Here is an 18,218-nt window from a genome sequence, read left to right as displayed (position 1 = left end):
CGTGTCATTTAAGAATTAAGAGGGGAGCCCTCTTGAGAGTGGGCCTGGCTACATACACAGCAGGTCAGCAGCCCAAACGGTCGGAGGAACCATCGAAAACAGGCACATCACCAATATGTATTGCATCAACGATAATTCTGAGAAGACGAAGATCATATTTCCATTCTGGATTGGGCCAGAGCACAATTTATTCCTTACCTCTTTGTTCAATTTGAGACCCAAAGATGCTGTCTTCAGTTAAGTTCGACTCCTACAAAGAACACATTAAAAATAGTTTCAAAAATAAGTACAGAAAAACATAGGACAGAGAGATGAAAAGGCAATGCAAAAGTCCAACTGATAAAATAATTAACTATATGAACAATTATGCCCCATCGTACTCCCTAGTTCAACTCTTAGTTTTCTAACTAAACACCATTATACATCAATAGCTGAGTAAACAATTTACAGAACGTTTGAGAGATGTATTTTTTAGTGTCTTTGTCCAAAGATAATTCAGTCTAGCATCCCACAAACGAAATGAAGTACAGATGCTGGGTGCTGAAACAGTAGTATATATCAAAGCCTGCAAACCAATACTTTGTCCCGTTCCAAGTTTTCAAAATTTTAATGACCTTATTGTAATGCAATATTCACAGAAGCATTTTGTAAGAGGTATTTCAACAATCAAAAGGAGGCTAGTGTATATGTTTGTGAAGAAGTAAGGCCAATGTATCTGAGACACGTTTGATGCCTTTTTCTATTTCTGTGCGAGAGATTTGCATCCATCAGACCACCACTTGTCGATTTGATTCATGTTAAAATTTTAAAGAAATAAAGCTAAGATGCAGCGATACACTTACATTTTAATTGCTTGTACAGTTGCAGGTAACCATGAGCTGGTGTAGCAACGTCGCACGATTGGCTGAATTGAACACACGACCACCCTTCCCGGCACGGCACCTCGCCATGAACTCAACCCAGTGAACGCAGCCGCGACAGGCCACGACGATCAAGCCATGGGCAGCAACGCCACTGCTATGTACGGCGAAGCTCGACATGGGGAAGCGGGCGTCACCACGACCGTGTGGTCCTGGTGCGCGGCACCGGTAAGGTCCAACCGTGCGAAGCGGCCGTGCCTCGACCGCGTGGTCCCGAATTCCCGACGCGACAGGTCGGCGGCATTCCGTCGAACTATTCGTGGGCAGGCAAGACACGCCACACCCAAGCTGTATCCGCTTGCTCGTCTGCTCCAATGTGCCGATTTCGGTGTTACTCCCGTGGACGCTCCGCCCTGCGCTCTTCGTCCCTACCTTGCCTTGCCTCTGTCAGCGGTCCTCCCCGTGGAGTTCAAGCTGGAAGTGGTGGAGAACTGGAGATGGCCATCCCACCTGGAGTTGCGGGCTTTATGGAGCAAGAGGGCTGGAGGGTGGTCGGCAACCATCAGCAGGCGGCTGGATCCAGACGGAGAGATATGGTGGCAGTCTCATCGCTGGCTCGCCATGCTCTGCGGTTCCAACTTCCAAGCGCGGCGCTGATTCACGCGTGCTCGCTGCTACTAGCCAGCACTTGCAGCGGAGGCCGTTCGCAGTGGGACGAGGCCGGTGCCGAGGAGACCGCGCAACCTGGAGGAGATCGAATCCTCTGGAAACGCTAGCTACACGGTGTGACGATGAACATCCGATCAAAATCCAACGGAACAGGAAAAAAAAAACGGGCGACGTGGCCCAATGAGTGGCCAGAGCTTGATGTCTACACCACAGGCATTTGTTTGCAACCAGATTATTAGTGTATAATTGCTCAACACACATTAGCAGGTCGACCCGCATAAAGACGGAAAAACCAACACTGTAATTCAGTTTGCGTTGGCTGCATTACCTTTTAATTCATTTTAGTTTGAACAAGGCTTGTAACACTTCGATTCCTGCATCATCAGCTCAAGCTTCTGCACACTTTACAACATATCCAAGACGCCATCGAAACCTCTCTACACAACCGGAGATAACATTATGCATCCATAATGACTGAACCTCTCCCCGGAACACTTCTCTCCTACCCTGAGCGATGGTACCATACCATACCAGTGCTAGTAACCTGTCGCAGGGCACAACAAAGGCGACTGTTAAACCTCTGACCCTGAGTGAGCAGTGCAAGGTGGTAGGCCATTGCATTGTACACGCAGAAGCTCAGTCATCAGTCATCATGACTTGGTCTTGAAGGGGACGTAGTGTTTGAGCGACTCGGTGACTCCCTCGATGGACGCGACCGCCGAGGCGAGAGACACCAGGAAGCACAGGAAGCTGAGCAGCTGCAGCGCCACCCACCTGGTGGTGTACTTCTGTATCCGCCGCTGCCGGATGTACATCTCCACTGGGTAGTACACGGTGAGCGGCCAGAACCCAATGGCGCCGAGGAAGCCCAGGATGTCGTTGAAGAAGGGCATCACGATGGCGAGCACCGTGCTCACCACCACGAACGCCGTCCTCCACGTCAGCCTGAGCATGTTGACGTTGAACCTGCCGGCCACGAGGGGGTGCTCGCGCGTGACGAACTTGGCGTTAGGCCAGCGCTTGGCGGCGGCCGTCTCCAAGGCCGCGAAGATGGGCTGGGAGAACACCTGGTACGCGCCCACCAGGTGCACCACGATGCAGACGTTGGCAAAGTCGATCAGCCAGTAGGGCTCGTAGAAGCCGAACCCGGTCAGGATGTTCCCTGGCACCGCGTTCCCAAACGCCGAGTACCCAAGGCAGCCAGCAAGCATGTAGAACGCCGTGGTGGTCGTCACGCCCATCAGGGTCGCCTTCTTTATCGTCTTGTTCTCGGCTGGAGGAGACTTCACCGTGTCCTGAAATTTCAGTTCAGAGTTAGTGACTGACGACCGGTCTTCATAATGCTAAATTCTGAACATACAGACACGTCGTATGCAGTGCTTGTGCTTACTTGGATTTCAATGAGAATCATGGAGTAGGAGTAAGCGAATGCGATGTTGCCAAGAGCTTGAAGCGCGAGCCAGACCTTCTGGGCTGAATCAACGTCGACTCCGATCTCAGTGCCAGTCAGAGTTGACTTACCAGTACGGCCTGTGACAACACGTACATTACGGCACACAATGTGGCATCAGAGAATGAGAATGATCAGAAGGCCTTAATGGTTGTGTGAGAACTTCATAAAGTTTATAGGTTTGTAGATAGTTCACCTGAAATGGTCCGCGCCAACGAGAGGCCGACAGCGATGGTCGAGTAAGAGAACGACATGATGGCGGCGACGATGGACAGCCACGAAAGGTCACTGAAGTTAGGGAGCTGAGAGAAGAAGATCTGAACGATCCCAAATACGACCATGTACATGGTGTCGTAGGTGCTGCAGTCGGCCGCGTGGCCCTTCTTGTGGAAGCAGTTAGCCTTGTGCACGGCCCTGCTCATCATCATTCAGCCAAAAGGGATTTCTCAATCGACGATGAGATTGAATCTACCAAAACATCACTATTAAATGAGCCTATATATTGCAAGAATTACTTACGCTGCACTGATGGACGCTGTAATTGTATACCCAACGGCGGTTCCAACCAAGTTGACATACTGGAAAACACCACAGGACAAGACTTGCCATCGACCTGCATTATACGCGAATGCATCATCTTCACTGTCGAAATTAAGAAAACGAGCCGTTGGTTTATCTGAGATGAGATGACGGGAGCACAAAAAAGTACCCAGGTATGCGGCGACAGCATCCGTGTAGGTGTAGTTCCTCTTGCCGGTGAGCTGATTGCCGCTGCGGTAGCAGTCAGCGAGAAGACTAGAGGTGTAGTACGTGATGAAGGCAAAGATCATCAGGGTGAGCGGCCCCACGACCCAGCCCAGCTGTGCAGTCGACCAGGCGAGGGAGAGCACGCCGGAGCCTATGACGGCTGTGATGATGTGCGCGCTCGCCGTCCATACCGTTCCTGAAACAATTATCAAGATATTGTAAAATCAATCAGTCATCCCTATATAACACAATACAATCATAAAACAATATTAGAGCTAATTTTTGTTCATCATCTCATAAGGTTATTTCTTCCAATAAAAAGAAACAGAAAAGCTTCACATTTGACATATAAATAACTTGATCACAGAAACAATATTTCACAAGACATGTTACTGATTAATATCATATCCATGCACCTTCAATCAGGTAGCATCATGTTACTCCTGTTAGATAATCTACTGTTTCCTTGTATGAACAAACAGCAAGGGAAGATGGCGCCGAACTGGCCCCCTGCTGTGGTACTGTAGCCGCTGTACAGGCAGGCGCCGAACGGCTCACCTGCCGCACTGTAGCCACATGCAGGGACAGGCGCAGAAGTCAGTCCTGCTGTGTTATCTAGTAACTGTAGCAGCATGACAGCTGTACTAGGATCAAATAGGATAGAGTTGTATAAATAGTTTGCCACTGCAACTCACTAAAGAGAGTTCAGATTTGCCATCTCCTATACAGGGCTCCGGCCAACGCTGGTGCTTGTACTGTGTGTGTATGCTCTATTCTCCCTCTTCTTCAACCTCTAGCCATAGTGTGTGTGGTCAGACAACGCTTGTTCGTGGTCGGCTTAGCTAGTGAGTGCTCGGCAATACTAGCGGGTGCTCGGCAAGACTGGCGAGTGGTCAACTCAGCTGAGCTGGTGATCCTGTGGGTAACAAGTGGTATCGGAGCCGTACAAGCGCCGTCGTCGAACTAACCGCTGGCGATGACGAACGGTTCGGAGATGGGCAACAGCAGTGGCACTGCTGTGGCTGCCCAGCCACGACTAGAGGTCGTTGTTCACACGGTGCGGGAAGTCAGCGGCACCAGTTGGCCGACGCTGACTCGCACCAACTATGGAGAATGGTCGGTGACCATGAAGGTCAAGCTCAGAGCCCGACGGCTCTGGAATGCTGTTAACAAGGGAACCCGACAATGAGGAAGATGACATGTCAGCGTTAGAGGCTATCCTCGCTGCTGTACCGGCGGAGTACAGGGAGCCGTTGGGGGCAAAGAGCTCTGCTAAGGAGGCATGGGAGGCTATTGCGGCGATGCGCGTCGGTTCCGACCACGCAAAGAAGGCGACGGCCTAGCTTCTGAAGCAGGAGTACGCCAACCTCAAGTTCAAGGATGATGAAACGGTGCAGGACTTCTCCCTCCGCCTGCAGACGCTCATCGGCAAGCTGAAGAGCCACGGCGTCACCATCGATGAAGAGGAGGCGGTCTTCAAGTACCTCCACTCCGTGCCGGCAAAGTACATCCAGATCGCTCTCTCCATAGAGATGATGTTGGACTTGTCCATCCTCACCATTGAGGATGTGACAGGCCGTCGGCGGGCGGTGGACGAGCGCCTAGAGCGGGCAACAGCATCGAAGGACAGCGGCAAACTGCTGCTGACAGAAGAGGAGTGGGCTACTCGGAGGAACTCTGGGAAGGCAGCCTCCTCCAGCAGCGGTGGCGATGGCAAGCGCCACGGCAAGGCTTCTTCGGAGAAGAAGAAGCAAGTCGACCCCAACGCCTGCAGGCACTGCGGGAAGACGGGCCATTGGGCACGGGAGTGCCCAAATCGCAAGCAGGAGAAGAAGGCTGAGACTCATCTGGCGCAAAGCTGATGATGATGATGAGGCCACTATCCTAATGGCGATGTTCTGTGCACTACACGACATCGAGGCCGAGGAGAAGGAAGAGGCGACGACGGTGGAAGGACCTGGGACGGCCCTAAAGGCTGTCCACCTCAACGAACCACGTGCCCAAGTCCACCTCAGACGTGTGGGCGCCGACCAGGAGCAGCGGTGGTATCTAGACTCTAGTGCCAGCAACCACATGACGGGCTCCAAGGCAGCCTTCTCCGAACTCGACAACGATGTTACCGGTACGGTGAAGTTTGGTGACGGCTCAAGGGTGGCAATCCAAGGGCGCGGCACCATCATCTTCAGGTGCCAGAACGGGGAGCACCACGCACTAACGGATGTATATTACATCCCACAGCTATATTCCAGCATCATCAGCATTGGTCAGCTGGATGAGCGCGGTAGCGAGATACTGATCAAGGACGGAGTCCTTAGGATCAGGAACCAGGAGCAGCGACTTCTTGCCAAGGTGAAGAGGTCGCAGAACCAGTTGTACCTGCTCGACCTGAAGGTAGAGCAACCGGTGTGCCTGGCGGCAAGGCACACCGAGGAACCGTGGCTGTGGCATGCCCGGTTCGGACATCTCAGTTTCGACGCGCTTGGTCGACTGGAGAAGATGGTCCGAGGGCTACCCCACATGAGCTGTGTGACAGCTGCCTGGCCGAGAAGCAGAGGAGGCTACCATTTCCAAAGACAGCCAAGTATCATGTGAAGGACGCTCTCGAGCTCGTCCACGGCGACCTCTGCGGGCCGATCACGCTAGCTACAAACGGTGGTCGGCGGTACTTCCTCCTGCTCGTGGATGATTGCAGTCGCTATATGTGGCTGCAACTCCTAACGAGCAAGGACAAAGCGACGACGGCGATCAAGAAGTTCAAGATGCTCGCGGAGGCCAAGAGCGGCAAGAAGCTCCGCGTGCTGAGGACTGATCGCGACGGCGAATTCACTTCGATGGAATTCACTGTGTACTGCGCGGATCAGAGTGTGGTGTCACACCACACCGCGCCGTACTCACCACAGCAGAATGGTGTGGTGGAGCAATGGAACCAGACGGTGGTCGGCATGGCTCGATCCATGATGAAGGCCAAAGGCATGTCGACAAGGTTCTAGGGTGAAGCGGTGACCACTGCGGTGTTCATCCTCAACTGCGCTCCGACCAAGACCCTGACGGGCAAGACGTTGTTCGAGGCTTGGTATGAGCGCAAGCCGAGCGTGTCCTTTCTCTGGACATTCGGCTGCATCAGCCACGTCAGGAAGACGAAGCCGATCCTCACCAAGCTGGAGGACAGGAGCACACCAATGGTGCTCCTGGGCTACGTGGAGGGTACCAAGGCGTACCGGCTCTACGACCCACGCGGAGACAAGGTACTTATCTTGCGCGATGTAGTGTTCGACTAGAAGGCGGCTTGGGACTGGAGCAGTCCGAGCACGGGGGAAGCTGGTGGCTTCACCAACACCTTCGTCGTCAAGCACCTGGTCATCCACGATGGTGGAGACGCTGGGAAAGAGGTGTCGAGCACTCCGGAAGGGGTGCCGAGCACTCCAGAAGGGGTGCCAAGCACTCTAGCGGCAGAGCCGAGCACTCCTGGGGCAGTGCCGAGCACTTCGAGAGGGATGCTGAGCACTCTGGGAGAAGTGCCGAGCACTCCTGGAGGAATGCCGAGCACGTCAGGAGTGGTGCCGGAAGGTTCTGCAGTGGTGGCGACCACTCCAGGACGGGTGTCAAACACTCCCGTAGCGGAGCCAAGAGGTCTTGCAGTGGTGCTGACCACTCCTAGACTGAGACTGAGCACTCCTACAGTGGTGCCGAGCATTGTAGGAGTAGTGACGAGCTATCCAGAAGAAGTGCCGAGCACTGCAACCAGAGCGCCGAGCACTCAAGGTGCTGTGCCAAGTACTCTGGCGGAACAGGGAACACCATCAACACTGATTGAGTTTGCCTCACCTCCAAGTGACATCACTGAGTTCGTGGATGCCTTCCACGAAGGTGAGGAGGTGCGGTTCCACAGGCTAGACGACATCATCGGCGGCACAGGGCCCTCTGGCCTGGCTGGTCGGCTGCTCAATGATCAAGAGTTGCTGCTCGTCAGTGCAGAGGAACCACCCACATTCGCGTTGGCCGAGCGCGACCGAAACTGGCGACGGACGATGCTGGAGGAGATGAAGGCGATCGAGGAAAATGAGATATGGCAGCTCGTCGATCCACCTCCAGGATGTCGTCCGATCAGCCTGAAGTGCTGTACAAGGTCAAGCGGGATGAGCTCGGCGCCATTGTCAAGCACAAGGCGCGCCTCGTCGCCCGAGGCTTTGTTCAGCGCTAGGGCATAGACTTCGAGGAAGTCTTTGCACCAGTAGCGCGCATGGAGTCTGCCCGTTTGCTACTAGCCTTGGCAGCAGCAAAGGACTGGCGTGTCCATCACTTGGACGTTAAATCGGCCTTCCTCAACGGCGAGCTGGCGAAGACGGTCTTCGTCAGGCAACCTCAAGGTTTCGCCGTCAAGGGAGCGGAGCACAGGGTGCTCCGACTGCGCAAGGCGCTCTACGGGCTGCGGCAGGCCCCACGAGCGTGGAACGCCAAGCTTGACGCCACGCTGGACGAGCTTGGGTTCCAGCGGTGCATAACCGAGCACGCGCTCTACACGCGGCGATGGGGGAAGGAGGAGCTCATCGGTGGCGTGTATGTGGACGATTTGATCGTCACCGACGCGCGAACGGAGGACATCAACAGCTTCAAGCATGAGATGGCGGCTCATTTTCGAATGAGCAATCTCAGCACACTCTCCTACTACCTCGGCATTGAGGTGAGACAAGGGAAGGAGGAACTCACGCTCGGTCAGAGCGCGTATGCCTCGAAGATGTTGGAGCGGAGCGGCATGGCTGAGTGCAAGCCATGCGTGACTCCGATGGAAGAGCAGCTGAAGCTAACGAAGGCCAGCACCGCGGTGAAGGTGGATGCAACACTCTACCGGAGCATTGTCGGCGGTCTGCGCTACCTAGTCCACACGAGGCCGGACATTGCGTTCGCCGTGGACTACGTCAGTCGCTTCATGGAGGATCTCAGAGAGGATCACTGGGCTGCGGTGAAGCGGCTATTGCGCTACGTCAAAGGAATGGTGGATAAGGGGATCATTTTTTCCATGACCGGCAGGAGTATGCTGCAGCTCACTGTGTTCAGTGATGCAGACATGGCGAAGGACATCGACGGACGACGGAGCACCTCTAGCGTGCTCGTCTTTCTCGGGTCGGCTCCAATTTTATGGTTGTCGCTGAAACAGATGGTGGTGGCGCTATCTACATGCGAGGCAGAGTACGTAGCGGCGGCCACAGCGGCGTGCCAAGTTGTATGGCTGCGCCGGCTGCTGGGCGAGCTGACCGGTGCGGAAGCTCACCCACCAGCACTTATGGTGAACAACCAGCCCGCCATCGCCCTCGCGAAGAATTCGGTTCTGCACAACCGGAGCAAACACATCGACGTAAAGTTCCACTTCCTCAGGGACTGTGTCGATGGAGGGTAGATCGTCATTGACTTCGTCGAAACTAGTCGGCAACTCGCGGACGTCCTCACCAAGCCGCTTGGACGTCTTCGACTCACGGAGCTGAAGGAGATGATCGGCATGAAGGGGGTACAAGGGATAGCAATAGGATTAGGGAAAGAATTGTTAGATAATCTACTGCTTCCTTGTGTGAACACACAGTAAGGGAAGGCGGCGCCGAACTGGGCCCCTGCTGTGGTACTGTAGCCACTGTAGAGGCAAGCGCCGAATGGCTCACCTGCCGCACTATAGCCACATGCAAGGACATGCGTAGAAGTCAGTCCTGCTGTGTTATCTAGTAACTGTAGCAGCATGGCAGCTGTACTAGGACTAGATAGAATAGAGTTGTATAAATAGTTTGCCACTGCAACTCACTAAAGAGAGTTCAAATTTGCCATCTCCTATACAGGGCTCCGGCCAACGCTGGTGCCTGTACTGTGTGTGTATGCTCTGTTCTCCATCTTCTTCAACCTCTAGTCATAGTGTGTGTGGTCGGACAACGCTTGTTCGTGGTCGGCTTAGCCAGTGAGTGCTCGGCAACACTAGCGGGTGCTCGACAAGACTAGCGAGTGGTCAACTCGCCTAAGCCGGTGATCCTGTGGACTAACAACTCCCTCCCTTTTAGAACCAACAAGGCACAATTTTGAACTAGTGTGTCGTAGACTCCAAAGTACACTTAGTGGTGGAAATGGATGGCTGAAAATTCGAGCTACCCCAATTCGTATCGCTGGACCTTGTAATATGGTACACATTTTTATAGAAATGGAGCAGATCCAAATAGACTCTAAGTCACACTCTGACCTATTTGATTTCATTTATGCAATTTATAGTTTATAAGTAGGGGGTGGAGGATCAACAAGCTATACTTTGACCTGCTACCTACTACAAAAATCGAGTGCACATGCCATTGACCCATGTCCCGGACGGTCAGCAAAGGAGCAGGGACACAGTCCAAAGGAATCACTGAACCCCGGAGATAAATGTCACCCTGTTATGACCAGCACCCATTATGCAAGGTGTAGGCCACTGTTATGGCAAGTGGAGCCGGCCACGTTATGGCCACGCGGTACTGTAGCACATGAAGATTAGATTGGTTTGGTTTGTTAGGAAAGAGATATGTTAGATTGATTTGGTTAAGATATTTTCTTAGGGGTCAAGTCAGTCATCTCTATAAAAAGAGAACCATGTATCAGTTATAATCAAGCAGAAATAATCTATTGTTTCTGGCTTTCCCTGGGAGCCAGGAGTTCCTAACCCTAGCCGCCTCTACTGTTCACATGTGGGTTCTAGGGCTACAGCCGCCGCCGCCGCTCCCTCGCTGCAGCCACGGCGCCGCCACGCCGTCTGCCTCGTGCACTTCGACCTCGTCCTCCAACCTCCCACGCATACAACCTACGGTCCCTCTCTAGCAGGACCAAGGTTCCTAGCACACCCTCCCACTGTCCCACAGCCGCATAATTCAGCGACACAAAGGTCTCTCACTCTCTTGCATACCCCTTGGTCAACAAAGGCCCCCTGATTTGCGTTGGTCCGGTGTACTAAAATCTCTGATTGCTGATGTCCTCGCTCGGAGATTGCCGGCGCACAAAGGTTATCCTATCTCGTCCAATAGCATGTGCTGCCTCTGCCTAAAATATATATGTTCATCTCACAGTCTAAAAAAATAACTAATTTTATAAAAAAATATCATTATGTCACTAATAGATTTATTTATTATAAAAAATATACTCTATAATTATTTATTTAGTATAATAAATGTTAATATCTTTTATATAGATTTCATAAAGCTTAAAGATAATTGACTTCCTCAAAAAAGCGGGAACTGCACTCCTTTGGGACGTACTCGTCATCCTCACCCCTCGTCATCCTAGTAATGCATCGAGTGTATAATCTAATGAAAAAATAGTCTAGCAGATGAACTCATGCTTCTTCACAAAATGGGCAATACTGCTTAACCAAAACAGAGGGGAAAAAAGGGTATTCTGTTCAGTTCAAAAAACAAAATAGATTTAGGCCCTGTTTAGTTGCACCTCAAAACGCCAAATTTTTCAAGATTCTCCGTCACATCGAATCTTTGAACGCATGCATGAAGCATTAAATATAAATAAAAAATAAAACTAATTACACAGTTTAGACGAAATCCACGAGACGAATCTTTTAAGCCTACTTAGACTATGATTGAACACTAATTACTAAATAACAACAAAAAAAAAAAAACGCTACAGTAGCGTTTTGCCAAAAAAAAATGGGCATCTAAACTGGCCCTTAGAGCAAAAGATGTTATAGTGGTGCGCCAAAAAGTCAGAGACGGCAGGCCTACGGCACATATATGTATTCTCGCATTGGTATGCTCGTCGCCTCCGTCGACAGACTCTTGCCTGGATATGATATCTCCTCACCGGGTAGCTCCCGTAAAAAAGGTGCGGCCATATTGTCAAAGCACATATTGTGCACTCAATAAACTCTGCTGAGTGCTGACCCAAAATATTCTAGCAGTATATTTCTTTTGTTTTCCATGTGAAGCAAAAAATAAAAAAGTACAATGAGTGAAAAGAGAGAGAGAGAGAGAGAGAAGAAACCAAGACTTATGTCACTGAAATGTTTAGTTTGGTTTTGCGTCAAGGACACAGATTCTGCTCAAAGAGAACCACCAGGAAGATCAGCCAAAATGGAACTTTCAGTCAGGTATATTTTTAGTTGAAAATTAGGGACCGTGGCATAGAAATGCAGGCTGATTGCGTGTCAAAACGCGCGGTAACTTTTTTTCCCAACACGTGAAGAAGGAATCTATAAAGTGAGAAAACAATCAGAAAGTCGCGTGCGTGTAGTTCCATGTTCACATTAGTACACAAGGACGCAGCTGAAACGTGTACGTAGGCCAATTCGCTTTTAAGCACAATTACCTTTGATTTTGACTTATATATCCAGTCTAATGTAATACCACGAAAATATTGATTAATTAATTAAATCCACATGGATAGGGCAGGCTCTTAATATAGCTACATGTGTAACTAACTGATTCAATTATGCATTAAATATATAATCAATGTTTTCTATAGTAGACGGTCTAACAAATAGATAAATATTCTAGAATGCTAAGGGTTTTTTTTTTGGCAGAGATAGACAGATAATCCAGTTTCTCTAAGACTAGAGATATATATTATATACCAATAAGTGATCAACTTATAATTGGTTTCAAAGCTGCAGCTGCAGCAGCAGCCACAAGTAGCAGTAGCACTGCCATTACAATTATGAGAAGGCGACCGCTGTATCTGCATGGCCCCAGCCCTGTATCTGGCCCGTGGCATTTGACCTGGGTCTGCGCTGGACCAGCGCGCGACGATCCATCCCATGCCCGCCGGTCGCCGCCACAGCCACAGGCGCGTCTTCCTCCTGGCTTCCGGGTGCGCAATAAGACAGACACGATCGGGCTAATCAGGCAACGATGCAACAGCTGCCGTCCCCAACTGGTTGGGCGGTGCACGTCATGATGTCACGGACGGATACAAGACCTGCCGAATAGCGCGTATGGCGTACGCCTCATCCACAAGCTTCAGGTGCTGCTGATTCTGCTTCCGTCGATGCCACCGAAGTTTTAAGCCATTACTACTTATTACTATGATTATGGGCTTTATGGCTAGTATGATTACCAAGGCAGATGCATGATACTACACCACCCGTGTTAAATTTGGTCGTAGTTGAGGTTGGTGTGTTGTGCTAACAAGGCAAGAGAGATTGCTAATCAAAGAGAAAGGAAAGGGATGATTCTTCAGAGTGGCCCTCCTCGCACTCACGGTACTTCATCGAAAGAGAGAGCAAAGCAAATTGCCTAGACGTATCTACCCGAGAACATTCTTCAGAGTTATAATGGTGTTCTGAAGGATTTGAATACCTGCCTAAATTCGCGCAGTGCAAACAATAAGAACAACGGTTTACTTCGAGTATGGTGAGGCGTACAGTCCGCCGTATGGACGCCGGACTGCCCCCCAAGTTTCTTTTTATAATTTCCAGGAAAGGCAGGGAAAAAAAAGGAGAGGCACGTCTACAAACAGAAGAGACGGCGGCGGCCGGCGGGGCTAGACATCGGTGGCAGTTCGATCACTTACCGGTGCGCTTCTTCCTGCCGTCGTCGTCGAGCTCCTCGCCGCCGGCGCCGTTCCGCGGCGGCTGAGGGTAGTAGTGCGCCCCGTCGGCGCCGAAGCCGGGGCCGTGGCGCGCCGCCATCTCCAGGTCCTGGGTCATCTCCGCGGCCGCCTGGGACGGGCGTGCCGTGCGCTGGGGCGGGTGGGGGATTTTTGTTGTTGCTAACTCGAATCGAAGAAAGAAAGAAACCCGTTCGAGTAGAGAGGGCGCCGCGCGGAGAACCAAAGGGCCGCGCCAGATTTTATACACGCGGGAGTAGAGTAGTGACGCGATTAAGGGCGTCCGACGCAGCACAGGGCCGCTGCCTGTAGGGCCCAGGGTACAGTCGAGTTCGAGCCAGATTTGAAAGGGGAAAAAAAAAGCTGTTAAAACGCGTGCCTGGCCCGCGGCCGGGACTCGGAAGCACACTCTCTCTGGGGTCTCGGCTGTGGGCCCCTGCCAACTGCCATGCGGTCAACGTGCGTGGCGTGGGGGTCAAACTATGGCTAGAATTAGTAAATGTGTACTGCTACTGGATAGAGCCGCCAAAAAATACCACTTTGTTGAATGCACTGTATAAGTTAATTTGGATTGTGGATTTTTCATGTGATCTCCGTCTGGATTGAAACAGGCCGGCCATAGAATCTTTAGATCTGATGGGGTTATAAGGTCATGTTCGCTTGTCTTATAATCCGTACTTTTCAGTTTGTTTTTTTAGCGGGAACAATGTTTTTCTCTCGCAACAAATCAGCTAAAATAGTGTTTCGGCTTTTTTTCAGCGAAGCGAACGAGACCATAATTAGCGGCAGATCCAAGAAAAAAAATTAGGTGAGGCAAACTCTAGCCGAAGATAAACCAAGAGTACCAAAAGGTATTACGGTAGCACAAACTATAGCGAAACATGTATGAACACAGAGGATGTTTTGATATGACACCTTAAATTTAGAGAATAAATATTGTTCTTCCATGATACAATTCAAAATACATCAGAAGAAAAATGGACTAATAACCTATAAATTTTTTAAAGAAAATTTAGTGAGTAATAATAAAGTGTTCATATCCCTTAAACATTGATATGTATATATTTTATTATACTAGAAATATGCCCGTACGGTGCACGGCGTATAAATTTCTATATAAGCCTATGACGATGCTTAGCTTGTGACAAACATAAAGTCTAATAAATTTGCTATTCTTTTAATATTTACGTGTTTCATGATCTTTATCACCTATAATATGTCGCTTAAGGCTATATGCCAATCCGCTAGAATGCACAACCGCTCAACAGGTAGAAGTAGCTGGTTGACTCGCCCTCGCGGCAGTACAACCTCCCCTAGGGTTCGTTCGCGGCCCCAGGCTTATGATGGTGCTGCATGCTGTGATTTTTTATTTTATTTTTAATATTTTTTGTAAACTAATTTTAAATCTAACATTGTTTAAATTTTTTTTTCAAAACTAACACTTTTGGCCGTGTCTATTTCTCTGTCGTGGCGAAACGCCTGTGCCGCGCCATGCATGGTGGCGCGGCGAGAGGGTTGACGTGGCCACGTCACCGGTCAGCGCCCTAGTCGTCGCCACGTCAACCCTCTCGTTGCGCCACCATACATGACGCGGCATAGGCGTTTCGCCGCGGCAGGGAAATAGGCGCGGCCAAAAGTGTTAGTTTTAAAAAAAACAATGTTAGATTTAAAATTAGTTTACAAAAAGTGTTAAAAATAATAAAAAAAATCCATACTGCCTAGCTCGTTGGGTGTCACCCATGGCATGATCATAGGCTCATAGGCCCCGTTCGCTTTGCTGAAAAAGCAAGCTGAAACATTGTTCTGGCTAATTTGTTGTGAAAAAAAAATGTTTCAGCTAAAAAAAACAAGCTGAAAACTATGAATTATAAGAAAAACGAACAGGCCGCCGTGATGCGGCAGTTGGATTGGTGGCAGAGACTGGGGGGAGGCCAACTTATTAAGGACGTATTTGGTACAACCCTACTTCACTGTTGTAGTTTTTCTTTGTCTTCGGATGAAGAAGCTAATTTAGATAAGCATTTGGTTAAATAAATGCCTATAATATCCTCATATTTTCAAATTTTCCTCTCATTTTCCCTCAATTATTTTACTGCCTTTTTCTCTCTCTTTCTAAGCCAGTCCTATGCCTGTCCGGCCCATGGGTCCCTAACAAATTCCTGTCATTTTATTATCCGTAGTCTTGTGTGTCCCGTTCTCGGGCGTCTCGGAGCAGGCCTGGTTCCATCATTAACACCTTTCGATCATTAACGCCGGCCTACCATCTCCTATACAACTAAAAAGAATAAAACGTAGATATTTTTTAGTGCGACATTTATTTTGGGTCTGCCTCTCCCCGTGCGATCCCACGACATCTTCCGCATGTGGCATCCTTTTGGTGCGATCATGCACCCCTCGCTCTATCCCGTCCACCCTCACCGTGCTGCCGCCGCATGCGCCCGCCCGGCTCCCGCGTCCGATCGCAACTTTCTTCGTGCCCGTGCGTTGATGCAGTTGCTAAGAGATACACCGGTGACGAGGCCGGCTCCCTCCACACGCACCTCGCCGACGCCGATCCAGGACGCCCGTGCCAACGCCCGCGCCTCCGAGATCTTCGCGGGCCACCGCGCCGCTTGGATGGATGCCGAGTGTCGCCTCCAGGTCCACGCCGCCGGGGACGAGGCCGCCTCCCTCCACGCCGGCCTCGCCGACGCCAAGGCCGCGCCGCGCATCCCGCCTACGTCGCACAACACCAGGCTCAAAACCAAGGTACACACCGTGTCATATTCCCCACGTTCAACAAAAATATCCAATCAAGTCGCCCATCTCAGCTTAATCCTATACGAATCGCAGACTAATTGTGCTTCTGTTTTCGATTGCCCAGGCAGAATCGCTGATCGAGATGTTGCGGAAGCCGCGGAGCCTGAGCCTCCGCGCGCGACTAGCGGCTGTCGTTGCGGTGGAGTGATGGCCCCCTCCCAATCCCCCGCCCCCCACCTTGGTCATGCGTGCCTGCATCCTTCTCTTCTTCAGCGAGACGAACCAGCGCCGGTCGGCCGGCCACCAGCAAGGTTCACGAGCGGTCTCTTGAGGAGGACATTGTTGCGACAAGGTGATGCGTTCTTGCTCTCAGCTCGCCTATTTTCCTTGCCAGTCTTCACCTAGGCATTCAGTGCAATCGGTTGGTCAGTTATGTGTGTTCTTTTTTACATCGGTGCTGGTGGAATTGCAGAATAGTGTATTTGAATGTTCGACCATGCGAATCAGAGAATCACTAACTAATGAAACATTACGCATCCGACGCTATGTTTTGGGGGTTGAGATACAAAATAAGGTTGGACACTTAATTATGGATCAAGGGTACCCAGCTTATATATTTCTGAATCTAAATTGTAGGTTCATATGTCAGTGTCATGAAATTGAAAACTGGTAGTTGTAGCATAGGAGTAGGGCAGAATCATTTTCTGACTTTTCCACTGCTATAGGTCACTTCATTATTTCTCCGTGGCATTATCCGGGCACATATATTTATTTATTGGTTTTATTTTTGCCATGTCGGCAGATTGATGGCAATGGAGGGGACCTATTTTATGTCATCCTTCGATGCAAGCGGAACTGCCTGCTGCTGTGCTGATCAACAACTCCCTGACCAAATACGGGCATCTTAGGGCTGCATTGTTAGGTGCCATTTCAAAATACAGGAACATTTCAAGATTCATTTCTCCCATCACAACCATCTACAAAGAACATATGTCCATGTTGGAGCTTCAGCTCGTCTTCTGATGGCAATGGATACATGGCTGGGAACTTTAGCGAGAGTGATGAAGATTAGTTAATTCTACTATGCTAGAAGCAGGTAATTCTTCACACAAGGTGGTCTGCTTTTATATGGAGAATGCCATGCTACATTCAAGTTTTACTTAGGCTTTGTTTATTTGCTACGCTGGACTTAATTTTTCAGTGTGATCGGTTGTTTGACTTCAATGTTCTGCTCGTTTAGCACAAGTATCTTACTATGTGAATAAAAAATCTGAATGCTTTCCATTGCAGTTTGTAGTTTATATTGTAACTGTACTAAAATTTGAAGCCATTTTTTTATTGGTTTGTATTTCAAAACCTACTTTTTTTCTCAAGAGTTGGAAATGACAAATGTATTTGAGCTGGATTTGGAATTCTCATATTTGGATATGGCAAGGACTTAGTTCGTTCGGATATGGCCTATCCAATTCTTTATTTGGTGTCCTTTCTAGATGCGTCAGATACCAAACCAATAGAACAACAATTTTGGAAAGAACGATGGGAGCAGTCGGTCAAACACAAATATTTTGCCACCCAGATTTAACATGGTGATTCAACTAACTAAAAAATAGCCTGACAATTGATGATTCCTATATTGCTGATGGTCTACAACTATTCAATGGTAGTACATCATTTTCTTTAACTACTCTGTATCAGCCATCTCGAATATCACTAAGGCACTAGTCACCACTCATCAATATTTGATCTCTGAAACTATTGTCTTTCAGACTGCAAATGGAAGGCACAAGCAGGGAACATTTGTGTTAGGCCATTCTTTTTTTAAGACCACAAGACATGTCATTCAACTGCAAGTGCAGTGAGTTATATTAGGATGTACTCCCTCTGTCCCAAAATAGATGACAACTGTCTAGATTGTAGATTCATAGCTAAAGTGTCATCTATTTTGAGACGGAGCGAGTAACTTAGTTTGTCTAGTAGCTTGCACTTGAGTTAAAACTATACTTTGCAAGTATCATGAGGGCAAATTTCAAAAATCTGACATGTCATTTGAAAGGATCAAGATGCCCAAAAGGGGGTGAATTGGGCTAATTCTAAATTTCTTTTGCAATAATTAAGTCCTATGGTTAGCCCAATTAACCCCTTGTGCCTAGAAAGTGTTTCTATTGATCTACCGCACAAAAGTTTAGCAACCTATGTTC

At 49.6% G+C, this 18,218-nt stretch overlaps 1 protein-coding gene across 1 annotated transcript; it reads right to left on the bottom strand.

Moving 5' to 3' along the window:
• Positions 1–1,846: 1,846 nt before the first annotated feature.
• LOC136521321 (amino acid permease 8-like) lies at positions 1,847–13,488 on the bottom strand. Its single transcript, XM_066515036.1, has 6 exons — positions 13,246–13,488; positions 3,689–3,922; positions 3,499–3,592; positions 3,176–3,393; positions 2,920–3,059; positions 1,847–2,824 (listed from the first exon to the last, which is right to left on the bottom strand). The coding sequence occupies exons 1-6, from the start codon at positions 13,379–13,381 to the stop codon at positions 2,180–2,182; spliced, it is 1,467 nt and encodes a 488-aa protein (XP_066371133.1). The 5' UTR covers positions 13,382–13,488; the 3' UTR covers positions 1,847–2,179.
• Positions 13,489–18,218: the final 4,730 nt, after the last annotated feature.

Source organism: Miscanthus floridulus, chromosome 18, assembly GCF_019320115.1.
Source record: "Miscanthus floridulus cultivar M001 chromosome 18, ASM1932011v1, whole genome shotgun sequence".
NCBI classification, from domain to species: Eukaryota; Viridiplantae; Streptophyta; class Magnoliopsida; order Poales; family Poaceae; genus Miscanthus; species Miscanthus floridulus.
Note: the sequence above shows the minus strand (reverse complement) of the source record. Positions and strands in the feature narration are given on the sequence as shown.